The sequence below is a fragment of the Argentina silus genome (genome assembly GCF_951799395.1).
Source record: "Argentina silus genome assembly, chromosome: 13".
In the NCBI taxonomy this organism is placed as follows: Eukaryota; Metazoa; Chordata; class Actinopteri; order Argentiniformes; family Argentinidae; genus Argentina; species Argentina silus.
The window spans coordinates 948353-961467 of record NC_139667.1 but is presented as its reverse complement, the minus strand read 5'-3'; the positions used below and the strand labels follow the sequence as shown (position 1 = coordinate 961467).

Genomic DNA, 13115 nt, shown 5'->3' with positions numbered 1-13115 from the left:
AGGCAGACAAAAACCATCGGCAACGTTTCACCCTCAACCAGGAGACAGTTTCACTCCTCATCATCATCATCATCATCATCATCATCATCATCATCATCCACTGCTTTAGACGAACGAGAACGTGTTTGTTTGAAGCAAACAGGTTGGGCTAATGGTATACATCTGGGCATGGCATGTGGGAGGCCCAGGGGAGGCTGGTGGAGGTAGAAATCAGAGGACGGGCTCATTGTAATGCATGGAATGAAATGAGGAACGGTTGGTCATTTCATTCCATGCATTACAATAGGCCTGTCCTCCGTTTCCTACCTCCACCAGCCTCCCCTAGTGTCATTTCATTCCATGCATCACAATGAGCCCGTCCTCCTATTTCTACCTCCACCAGCCTCCACTGGCTCAATCCCAGGCAGGGGCCAGTGATTTCAGTAATTATGACCTAATTATGCATTGTGTTTGTATTTGATAAGGACAATGTACCGATTGTCCTTATCAGATCATTGTCCTTATCACCTCTCAGGTTCAGTGGCCTGGTTCCCATACACACATAAACATTGTCCAAAGGGCAGCAGACACGTCGTACTTTCGGGGGATTTAATTAACATGAAGAACTGGTGTGCTGCGTCTGCGTTTGCTCAGGTTCTGGTCTCCTGCTAATCTGTTGCTGTGGGTCACGCGGGTTTGAAGCAGAGTTCAGGTGCTGCGGCGCTCATTACGGTGACAGCTCTGCGCTCGCTGCCTCTGGTATCTCCAGCCTGGCGAGCGGTTCAGACTTGTCTAGACGATGCTGTCATTACCGGAGCAGGAGGTCCTCCAGCCTCAACACAGCCACCACAACGATGGAGGACATCTCAATATCCTATTTAAGTTGAGACGCTTTCTCTTCATGGTGTCACTCTTCTCTTTATGGTGTCACTCTTCTCTTCATGGTGTGACTCTTCTCTTTATGGTGTCACTCTTCTCTTTATGATGTCACTCTTCTCTTCATGGTGTGACTCTTCTCTTTATGGTGTCACTCTTCTCTTTATGGTGTCACTCTTCTCTTCATGGTGTGACTCTTCTCTTTATGATCTCACTCTTCTCTTCATGGTGTCACTCTTCTCTTTATGGTGTCACTCTTCTCTTCATGGTGTGACTCTTCTCTTTATGATCTCACTCTTCTCTTCATGGTGTCACTCTTCTCTTTATGGTGTCACTCTTCTCTTTATGATGTCACTCTTCTCTTCATGGTGTGACTCTTCTCTTTATGATGTCACTCTTCTCTTTATGATGTCACTCTTCTCTTCATGGTGTCACTCTTCTCTTCATGGTGTGACTCTTCTCTTTATGGTGTCACTCTTCTCTTTATGATGTCACTCTTCTCTTTATGGTGTCACTCTTCTGGCTTTATATTATATTGTGATTAACAATACAATAGATGACACGAAATACAGAGCCTATGCACATTATCACAACTTGTGTGTGTGTGTGTGTGTGTGTGTGTGTGTGTGTGTGTGTGTGTGTGTGCGTGCGTGTGTGCGTGCGTGCGTGCGTGCGTGCGTGCGTGCGTGCGTGCGTGTGCGTGCGTGCGTGCGTGCATGCGTGTGTGTGTGTGTGTGTGTGATCTACATGGAACGAGTATGAGCCGTGAGTGACAGCAGACATTGTGATGGACCTCCTTAACCACCTGAGGGAGAGCGTAAATCTTCGTAAACGCCACCCGCTGGGACACATTTCCTGCGACACCTGAAGAGATGGATGACGCCCGGGGCGATCCCTCTTCCCCGGTTCAGCCAAAGATGTCACAAATAGCCCTTCACCTCAGCCAGGCCGGTGAATTACCTCTCCCACCGCAGGGCCATGCTTCAACCCCTGACACGCCTGTCAGGGACATTCATCACCAGCTAAAGTCGCCACGTTTTGTGCCCAAAGTGAAACTTTACCACTTAACTGAGTGAGAGTCACGTTGTCCCCCAGAGGGGGGGAGGGGCAGTGGGGGGGGGGACAGTGAAGACGGACAACTAGACAACAACACTTACGACCGCACTCCCCCGACGAACAAACAAACGACTGGGACTGAGGAAAAAAGTTCTAACCGGTCGTGACAACGTCTAGGGGAAGCACACGCTGGAGAAGCACACTCTGGAGAATTTCAACAACATTGGGAAAGTTGCCTTTGGTGTTTATAAAGAGCTTGGGGAAACTGAAGGAGACAGTGATGAAAAGCTCTGCATCGCTGAAGGAGATGAAAAACCCTGCTGGCCGTGCCGAGTCAACATGACAGATAGGAGCTCCGACAGGATGTCTGGGTACTCTGGGTTTGTTGGTGCCTCACTCCGTTCTCAGGGAGCTCACAGAGGCAACTACTGCCCCCTGTGGACGTAGTTGAAATTGCTGTTCAAGCAATTGTTCTAACTGTTACCCAACAGTAGTCTTGGGTAACAGGAGTAATAAGTAATAAGTAACTAATAGTCTCAGTAAAGGAGTGAGGCAGCACTACTATAAATAAACACCTTAGGATGACATAGGATGACATAGGATGACATAGGATGACATTGACACGTTTCTGTCATTTCTTGACATATGCAACTCCTTTTGGTTTCAGATTGCAAAATACAACGCCGGTGTCAGAAATTGTGCGGGAGAAATCAAAGGGAGATCACGGTCTAAGCCCTAAAAACGTCCCCAACCTCCATGTCACCTCACTGTCCCTGCTACTTTAGGGATGTGATCTAGCTAGAGAGAAAAATGAACCAAGTTTACTGGAGCAAGGCATGTGATCGTTTTCTAACGTATATATATATTTGGATAAGGCTTCTCATGAGACCTCTCGTGTCAAGTCCTGTCCTCTGGTTCTCAGAAGCCTGGTAACCCGCTTTGAGGAGCTTTACATATATCAAGAAATTACAGAAACGCGTCAATGTCACCCCGATGTCATCCTAAGGTCTTCATTTCTAGCTGTAACAACGGCGTTCTGACGCTGAGCTCTGTTAGATGAACTCTCCACAGACCTCTCCTCCTGGCCTCCAAAATACCGGCCTCCAAAATAGACTGGAAGAGCGTCGTGGAGGTGAGGATGGATGAAGTAGGCCAAGGACTCGGAAACACGGAAAATAGACTCTGACTCACAGACGGCCTCGATCATCTCTGGCCTCCCAGAAAAACAGAAGAAAAAAATCTAGGTTAACTTGAATCTTCTAAGTTATTGGCCACCCCAGGGAACCATGGAGACCAGAGATCTCCTAGAGAGTGAAGGAAGGTCCGGGTGTTAGGAGCTAGATGGGAGGCCTTTGGCATTTCTTTGACAAACAGCTGTCCTGAGGGCAGCTGAGGTCCAAAGATTGGACTAAATTAAATTGTTCCACATGCTATTTTTGCTTTTGCTGCAGTTCTGAACTGAAGCTAAATGCATAGGAGAGGAGGAGGGATACTATGGACTAGTATCAACATCACTCGTGTGAAATGTTGAATGCACAGCAAGAAGACACAGCTGATGGCGTGCCCCACAATTCACATTACTACCTTCATTATGGCCGACATGGGTCTTGCTCATCATAACACTGATGGATGATAATATAAACAGTTAGTTATGTATGAGTGAAATGTATGTAGTTATTATCAAGTGACTGCGACTCGGTTCTCAAGGTAACAAAGCAAAATGAAAGTGTTCCAACATCGCCACCATGTGGCGAACTAGTGACCTTATATGGAAACATGGAACAAGACTGGTCATTCGGTACTGTTGTGTGTGTGTGTGTGTGTGTGTGTGTTGTCTCTGCTATAACAACTCCATAGGGCGAATAAAGAATGAGAAGAGTCCTACGTCTAAAACATCAGCCCATCTTTATTTACGTTTCAACACAAGACAAACAGAAAGAGCTCTTTCTCTAATTTGGCAGAATTCAATCAGACAAACATGGCGGCAGACATTTTCCTTTTTCATACGGAAGACACCTCAGGTAAGTACACCTGGGGTCATTCGTTACCTAAAACAGAAAAGGCAGCAATGCAAAGAACACCAACTGCAATGCTGATGACTGACAGATCGTAAAAGTCCCTTTTTCTCACTTTAAAACAGTGTACCAGGTGTGGTGATGACGGGTTCTTTCTATTAGAGGGGTTGACAACAACCATCCGGTCAACAGAACCAGAAAACAAACCACTTCCAGAAAAGTTTCAGAGTGTTTCTTGAATGCATAGCTGTAGCGGTACACTTAGTCTGGCACAACCATCCTGATCACTTCAGGAGAGGCCGGTGGAGGTAGAAATCGGAGGACGGGCTCATCGTAATGCGTTCTGTTCCATGCATTACAATTACCTCTGATTTCTACCTCCACTGGTTCACATTCTCCTTCACTTTGGCAGAGTGGACGTAGTGATCAGACTGATTCCATCAGGCAAGGAGACGCTGCCTCTGATTGGAGAACTATTTGGTAGAGGGAGGAGTCTGACGCTGATGAGATGACACAGTAACAGACAACTGGACAAGGTGCATTCTTATTGTTATTGAGCCAGATAGATGGATAGACTCTGTAGGGGAACTTATCTGTCTCTCTCTCACTGCAAACTAAAACTACAGAGTTTCCCTTTTCCTAGACATAACTTGCTATCAGTTCACACATTTCGACAGGAGTAGTAATAGAAATATCAAACAGTCTATCCCGATATGGTCAGAGCTCCATGACAGGAAACTAGAGTGGCTTTTCTTCTGTGAAGGGGGAGGGGTTTCGTCAAAGACAATGAGAAGAAATGCCACATGATTGGCTCCCCAAGCAGTCAGTCACTTGACGTATGCTGACGTCCTCAAAGCTGTGGTGGCTTAGGGGTATGGGAGTTCAACAGAAGGGGCACACTGAGGAAAAAAACTATTAAAAAAACTATATTATCAAATAAAATAAAGAAAAACTGTGGCAAAGACAAAGTGGATGGGCTGATAAAAGAAAGGAGTAACTAAGTCACCATGGCACTTCAACCAATAAATAAAAGGAAAAGGTCAAAGGTCAGTCATATTGGAAGAAGCGTTAGGTATTATTGTAGTAAGGCGTCAACAGGAGAGATCTTCATCATCATCATCATCATCACAAACCACACAAAGTGTCATTAACACACTCTTTAACTCAGTATACAGTACTTTGTGACGGCTCACATGCACAGAGGCCTAGTCTCCCATAGCCACCCATTCTAACACCAGAGGGAACTCTAATGTATCTACATTTAAAAAAAACAAACTTGTACAGCTTGTCTCTGGTGTCTGAAACAGGCAGACCAATCTGTACAGCTTGTCTCTGGTGTCAGAAACAGGCAGACCTATAAATGGCTGCACACAAAGAAAAGTTACAACAGGACTCAGTCACACACTTTACAGGAGATAATATACAGTCAAACCACCACCAAACCAGTCTTTCATGCTTGTTTTGTTATGGTGAAGTTCACACGTCAACCGACATCATTCACGTGCATCCCTGACCTTCTCCGCTGATGATTCACTACGGGGTTTCAGCTGTGGTATTGTGTAGGCATTATGCTACTCTGTGTGGCTATCGATCAAGCTTAATTCTGAGTACACATCTAGGACAGCAAGAACATTTCTCTCCTACAGCACCGGTGCAGTGGGGATGTGTGTGTGTGTGTGTGTGTGTGTGTGTGTGTGAGGGAGACTGCAAACAAATATAATGCTTTACACACAATGCAATGACTGCAAACTCAATATTGTATATTCGTAAATACGCGTAAAAGGTGGCAGATATTGTTGCTGATTGTTAAGTGAACAGAGAGTAACAACGGATGCATGTCTGTCATTTCTCCACACAGTATCTTTCAAGTACAGATGTCAGGACCTCCTTACACAGATGAAAAACAACTAATGATCCCCAAACCCCCAAAAAATGGGCTCTTCTGCAACTCTTCAGTTGAAAGTCTGTAAGCTTGTTGTGTTGTTAAAACCCCAGGAACACATTCTCTCCTAGTGCCATGACAGGCACAGCCGTGGAGAGAGAGAGGGAGGGGGGGAGAGAGAGAGAGAGAGAGAGGGAGGGGGGGAGAGAGAGAGAGAGAGAGAGAGAGACCACAGCCTCTACAGAGAGGGGTGCGCACGCACACACACACACACACACACACACAAGCTGTATCACTATGATCCAGAATCTTCCTTTATTAGGGAGGTATGTGGTATAGCGTGTGTGTGTGTGTGTGTGTGTGTGTGTGTGTGTGTGTGTGTATATATGGGGAGTATTGATAGTTAATTAGTGATCCGGAGAGCTGTGTGGGCCTTCCCGCTGGGCCTGGGTGGGGGGGTGGGGGGGGGCACCATGGTTTACATGTGGTTGGTTTCACACAGTCTTGACCTGGGAGGAGGGTTGTTGTACGTGGTTCATAACGGTTGTTGTTGTCGTTGTTGCTACTGTGGAGGTGAGCTCGGGGTCTCCATGGGAACACAGTCCACAGGCACAAGCCTGGTCACAGAGGAGACGGAGAAGAAGAAGAAGAAGAAAACAATGACTGACTGACAATCCTCAGTGAAGGGAGAGGAAAATGGAGCTCATTCAACACAGCCCAGGAACATCAACTGTGACTCTCTTCACCAGCACACTTCTTTAACTCATTCAGCGCCGAGGGTGAATGAAGTCGCCCAAACTGTCAACATTCTAGAGTGCCAAGGGTGACTTTATTCAAAATGTATTCATATATTACGATGCTTCATGTTGTAGCCAATCAAAGTGTTGTTGCTAGGTAGGTAAACACCACATAGAACACTTGGCACTCTAGGTGGTGAGTGTTCCGGAACTCTTTGGCAGTTGGTGAGTTAAAGAGTGAGCAAGGAGATTACTGTATTTAACTTCAGACGCAAACCTCAGAAACACTCCTCATGAATAAACAACACCCCGACAATATCAAAAGAGGGACCCCCCCCACACACACACACACACACACACACATTAACGTAATCATCTGTCTTTGCTCTAGGCTGACCAACTCACATGGAGAGGTTGGGGGGTGGCGGTGGGCCACCCTGGGGCACGCTACTTGTTTTTCACAGCAATGTCTTCATCCTTCAGGGTAAACTTCTTCCTCAGGGCCTCGGAGATCAGGGAGGCAGAGTCCTCCTCCCTCAGGGAGTTGCAGCCTCGGTTATACCTGCACAGATAGGGGACGAAGCACCATGAATACCCCACACCTGAACACCTGAACACCCCACACCTGAATACCTCACACCTGAACACCCCACACCTGAATACCCCACACCTGAACACCTGAATACCCCACACCTCAACACCCCACGCCTGAATACCCCACACCTGAATACCCCACACCTGAACACCTGAATACCCCACACCTGAACACCCCACGCCTGAATACCTGAATACCCCACACCTGAATACCCGAATACCCCACACCTGAATAGCCCACACCTGACCACCCCACACCTGAATACCCCACACCTGAACACCTGAATAGCCCACACCTGAACGCCCCACACCTGAACACCTGAATACCCCACACCTGTCCACTGGCAGGACTTCATTTACTGTATTGCCACCAACGCTTGTCGGCTTCATCTGGGTTACGCTGTACCTGCATTGACACATCAGATAACCTGCTGTCAAGAGCATGAGACAGATAGGAACACAACACTCTTAGTGTTCTACCTGGAGGACCTCATCAACACTCTTAGTGTTCTACCTGGAGGACCTCATCAACACTCTTATTGTTCTACCTGGAGGACCTCATCAACACTCTCAGTGTTCTACCTGGAGGACCTCATCAACACTCTCAGTGTTCTACCTGGAGGACCTCATCAACACTCTCAGTGTTCTACCTGGAGGACCTCATCAACACTCAGTGTTCTACCTGGAGGACCTCATCAACACTCTCAGTGTTCTACCTGGAGGACCTCATCAACACTCTCAGTGTTCTACCTGGAGGACCTCATCAACACTCTCAGTGTTCTACCTGGAGGACCTCATCAACACTCTCAGTGTTCTACCTGGAGGACCTCATCAACACTCTCAGTGTTCTACCTGGAGGACCTCATCAACACTCTCAGTGTTCTACCTGGAGGACCTCATCAACACTCTCAGTGTTCTACCTGGAGGACCTCATCAACACTCAGTGTTCTACCTGGAGGACCTCATCAACACTCAGTGTTCTACCTGCATGGGCAGAGCTGAAGGACAGCCAGCATTAGCTGCCAACTCACAACTGTCGTCATGACTCCCTGCTGACTTCACATGTAAACACTGGCACTAATGCACTAACCAGAGAGGACATTCTCTGAAGTAATGTCCTAACCTGTCCTTTAAACAGATAGACAGATAATAGAAGGATATATGGATGGATGGATGGATGGATGGATGGAGATAGATAGAAGGAAGACCGACCGACCGAGCATCTAAACGAGGCCTCACCTGTCCTTGCTCATCTTCATGCGGTTCATGTCCTTCAGGATGTCCATGACGTCGGCGAAGCTGGTGGACTTGGACAGGGACACTGTGTCCTCCTCCGCCTCCCGGAAGTCCATGCTGGGCCGGTCCAGGTCAAAGGTCGCTGAGGCCGTCATGGACACGTGGGCCGGCAGGGGGTCCGGCACCAGCTCCGACACGATGGACACCACGTCGTCTTCCTCCTCGTCTTCCTCCTCGTCTTCCTCCGTGACGTCGCTGATGACGAAGGAGGCGGCGGCCGCGGCGGCGGGCTGGTAGGGCGCCGTCTCGAAGGGCGCCATGGAGAAGCTCATACTGGTGTCGTCGGGTGACAGGAGGTCAGGGGTCAAAGGGTTGGAGCCTGGCAAGGACAAACAGAGCACCGGCAGGATTAGTCACGGCTCGGCCAGGTCTTCTCCCTAAATAAAGCTCCTCTTCTGGGGCAGCGTCTTAAAGGGACAGAGATCGGCCAATCAGCTCCTCTCATGCACTCTGTTGTTCTGGCTATTTTTATATTTCAGTTTCTGTCTCACACCCCAAAGCCAGCCTCAAGAAAAGCAGGCTGTATGACAGTGACAACAATTGCAGAGAGAATGACTTTACCGCGAGAGGCACTGACCCCATAATACATATGAAAGATAGGTTCAGTCAGGAAGAGAGAGGGCCGGGGGCGTTCAGTGGCGTAGCACACTAAGGCGTATACCATATCATCACAAGGTCCCTGGTTCGATTCCGGCCATCGACATATCCTGCATGTCACCCCTCCTCTCTCTCTCACCCATCCTTCCTGTCAATCTCTATCTCTATCCCAATAAAGGAGAAATGCCCTAAAACATATATTTAAAAAAAAAAAGAGAAAGGGATAGGGCCACAACTCCAACTCCAACAAGATGGAGGCACGTGTTGCCAGAAATACACACAGGCCTCCGCTCGAGGTCGATAGTTACAGGCGTTGTCAGCCATGCTACAGACACAGAGGACACGGTGCTGTTGTTTACAGTGAAGGCAACACCTGAAACCCAAGCTATCCCAAGACCGTCCAACTATCAATGACAAAAGCAGCATGTACAATCTGGCAGCTAGCTCAGCAAAAATAGACAGACAGACAGAGAGACCTTTCTAGAGTTCATTTACATGTTTGTTTTTTTCTAGAATAAGAATGAAACAAGAAGTTTCGATCAAGAACCACAACCATCGTGGCCTGGGGTGGTCCAGTGGTCCAGCACCACGGCCTACAGTGCACACATATGCCCATGTCGGCATGGGTTTGAATCTGGCCCACGCCCAGCTGACATACCCGCTCCTCCTTAATTTACTGTCTCTCTCCTCTGTCTCTATCCAATGAAAATATAAGAGGGGGACTGCCCCACTCCAAAAATAACCTTAAAGAACCACAACCACGTCTGTGGGGGGGGGGGGGTCTTACCAGACTCGTTGGACACGATCTTGGCGATCTGGGCACGGAGTCTGCTCAGCTCATCCTGCAGGGCGGTGGTGCTCTTCATGGCCGTCATGCCGGGCTTCTTCAGCCCCTCCACCTTCTTGCTGCCCTCACGCCGGAAGTTGGGCACAGAGGAGTTCCTGTGGAGCACCAGCAGGGGGGTGGGCCTCCACTCGTGTCTGAAGGGACGTGAGTCACTCCTGGGGTGTAGTACGATAAAACTTTATTAGTTCATCTGCTCGCGACAACTGTTACAGTTGGTATTTTGCTCCGTGGTCAACCTCCTCCGACAGTGTGGTCATCGTCAGGCCTGTATCTGGGATCTGAGACTGGCAGCTGAGTTCCCACGACAGACCATAAAGAAAACACCTTTGCATGAGCAGACCAAGAGGCAAAGGCTCAATATGGAATAACACAGGGTGGAATGCTGCAGTATTTGTGTTCTAGGGTCCCTATCCCTTACGAGTGTGAGGGCTGGAATAACTTGATAAGCCAACTGTCAACATCAACAACAGTTCAGCTAACAGCTCCCATCACTCCCTCACCTCACTCTGGCGTAGGTCTCCTCCTCATCTGCAGCGATCCAGGCGATGTCGGCCAGGGTGGGAACCATGGGACCGTCCATGGCGCGCAGGGGAGGGAGGCCTGGGAGCTCCTGGGAAACAAGACCATCCAATCAACCACTTTTTGCTTATCTGTTAGGTTCGCTAACTTTGTGTGGAATTCCTGCGCTTGGACAGACAGTGTAGCCATCCCAGCGGTTGGGAGTGGGAGTGATTGGATTTACCTGGAAACACGCCCGGGGGGGCGGTTTGAGGGGCAGGGTGGAGCCTATTCTTCTCACCACGCTGCGAGTGGATCCGTGAGGCTTGTTCTGCCAAATAGGAATAACCTCCTGAATAACATGTAAGAGACGTGTGCTGTTAGTCTCCCAAACACCACCACCACCTCACACTGTTGTTAGTCTCCCAAACACCACCACCACCTCACACTGCTGTTAGTCTCCCAAACACCACCACCACCTCACACTGTTGTTAGTCTCCCAAACACCACCACCACCTCACACTGTTGTTAGTCTCCCAAACACCACCACCACCTCACACTGTTGTTAGTCTCCCAAACACCACCACCACCACCTCACACTGTTGTTAGTCTCCCAAACACCACCACCACCTCACACTGCTGTTAGTCTCCCAAACACCACCACCACCTCACACTGTTGTTAGTCTCCCAAACACCACCACCACCTCACACTGTTGTTAGTCTCCCAAACACCACCACCACCTCACACTGCTGTTAGTCTCCCAAACACCACCACCACCACACACTGTTGTTAGTCTCCCAAACACCACCACCACCTCACACTGTTGTTAGTCTCCCAAACACCACCACCACCTCACACTGTTGTTAGTCTCCCAAACACCACCACCACCTCACACTGTTGTTAGTCTCCCAAACACCACCACCACCTCACACTGTTGTTAGTCTCCCAAACACCACCACCACCTCACACTGCTGTTAGTCTCCCAAACACCACCACCACCTCACACTGCTGTTAGTCTCCCAAACACCACCACCACCACACACTGTTGTTAGTCTCCCAAACACCACCACCACCTCACACTGCTGTTAGTCTCCCAAACACCACCACCACACACTGTTGTTAGTCTCCCAAACACCACCACCACCTCACACTGTTGTTAGTCTCCCAAACACCACCATACACTGTTGTTAGTCTCCCAAACACCACCACCTCACACTGCTGTTAGTCTCCCAAACACCACCACCACCACACACTGTTGTTAGTCTCCCAAACACCACCACACACTGTTGTTAGTCTCCCAAACACCACCACACACTGTTGTTAGTCTCCCAAACACCACCACCACCTCACACTGTTGTTAGTCTCCCAAACACCACCACCACCACACACTGTTGTTAGTCTCCCAAACACCACCACACACTGTTGTTAGTCTCCCAAACACCACCACCACCTCACACTGTTGTTAGTCTCCCAAACACCACCACCACCACACACTGTTGTTAGTCTCCCAAACACCACCACCACCACCACACACTGTTGTTAGTCTCCCAAACACCACCACCACCACACACTGTTGTTAGTCTCCCAAACACCACCACACACTGTTGTTAGTCTCCCAAACACCACCACCACCTCACACTGTTGTTAGTCTCCCAAACACCACCACCACCACACACTGTTGTTAGTCTCCCAAACACCACCACCACCACCACACACTGTTGTTAGTCTCCCAAACACCACCACCACCACACACTGCTGTTAGTCTCCCAAACACCACCTCCACACTGTTGTTAGTGCAGAAAGCCATGCGTTTCATCTTTGAAATGGCTAAGCGGACGTGGTAGATAACTTACGGCTTCGGTTTCCATGGTGAAGGATCAGGCTCTTACGCTATGCAGGGGGCAGAGGGGGCAGACGGGGCAGACAGGGCAGGGCAGGACAGGGCAGGGCAGGACAGGGCACACCTCACGGTGCAGGCTGGAGCTGAGGGATGTGTGTTCAGTAAACAAAACACATGTCGCCAGGCCGTGTCCTCTTCAGTTCATACTGATAATGAAGTCTTTAAACATCTGCAGGGAATACAGACAGAATATGGAAAGTGAACACACGGGTAGGAGGATTATGTATACTGCAACAGCATCTCCTGTCTCACACACAACCAGCTGCAGCTCAATACGTCGATGCATGAAAACAACTCGACATTGGTCCTACGAACCAATTTCTGGTTAAATGTGAGCAGCCAGCCAACGTTAGCATGGAGTATGAACATGCAATGTACGATCACTGGAATCTAGTAACGTGTTAAATGAGTCCATCCCCTCCGCCAGTCGCAGCTGTCAGTCATGTCCAACACTGGTTCAACAGCGACCGACTGGCTGACAATGCTAGCTAGCTAACAATGCTAGTAGCCGACTAAGCTAACAGAGGCTTTCAACGGTCCTTTAATTGACCCTCAGGCGTACTGTGTTATTCTGCTGTGTACCTCGGTTATCTCAACATAATCGAAAGAGTGGCGTTTGTGTGCAACTTACACTTGAGAATGCGGTGTCCGGGAGGTTTCAGCAGTCTTCGCGGGGTAAACAGGCTCTCCTTCCTCGCCTTCAGATGTTGTCCTCCGCTAGGCCAGAGGAGCACTCTCCCATCCTCCCCTCTGATTGGTCCCAGCTCCACACATGCTTGTCCTCAAGCCAATGGGATTCGAGCATCAACAACCCCGTGGACAGCGCCTCTAGTGGCA

At 48.9% G+C, this 13115-nt stretch overlaps 1 protein-coding gene across 4 annotated transcripts; it reads right to left on the bottom strand.

Annotated features, from left to right (window-relative positions):
* Positions 1-5030: 5030 nt before the first annotated feature.
* mtfr1l (mitochondrial fission regulator 1-like) lies at positions 5031-13000 on the bottom strand. Of its 4 annotated transcripts, none has more exons than XM_083683306.1 (9): positions 12910-13000; positions 12232-12447; positions 10622-10729; positions 10380-10489; positions 9820-10034; positions 8379-8754; positions 7459-7545; positions 6951-7107; positions 5031-6425 (listed from the first exon to the last, which is right to left on the bottom strand). In XM_083683306.1, the coding sequence occupies exons 2-8, from the start codon at positions 12244-12246 to the stop codon at positions 6993-6995; spliced, it is 1026 nt and encodes a 341-aa protein (XP_083539432.1). In that variant the 5' UTR covers positions 12247-12447; positions 12910-13000; the 3' UTR covers positions 5031-6425; positions 6951-6992. The 4 variants fall into 4 exon arrangements, with proteins under 4 accessions (XP_083539432.1, XP_083539433.1, XP_083539434.1 ...); XM_083683307.1 differs by having other exon boundaries at positions 7474-7545; XM_083683308.1 differs by having other exon boundaries at positions 10622-10708.
* Positions 13001-13115: the final 115 nt, after the last annotated feature.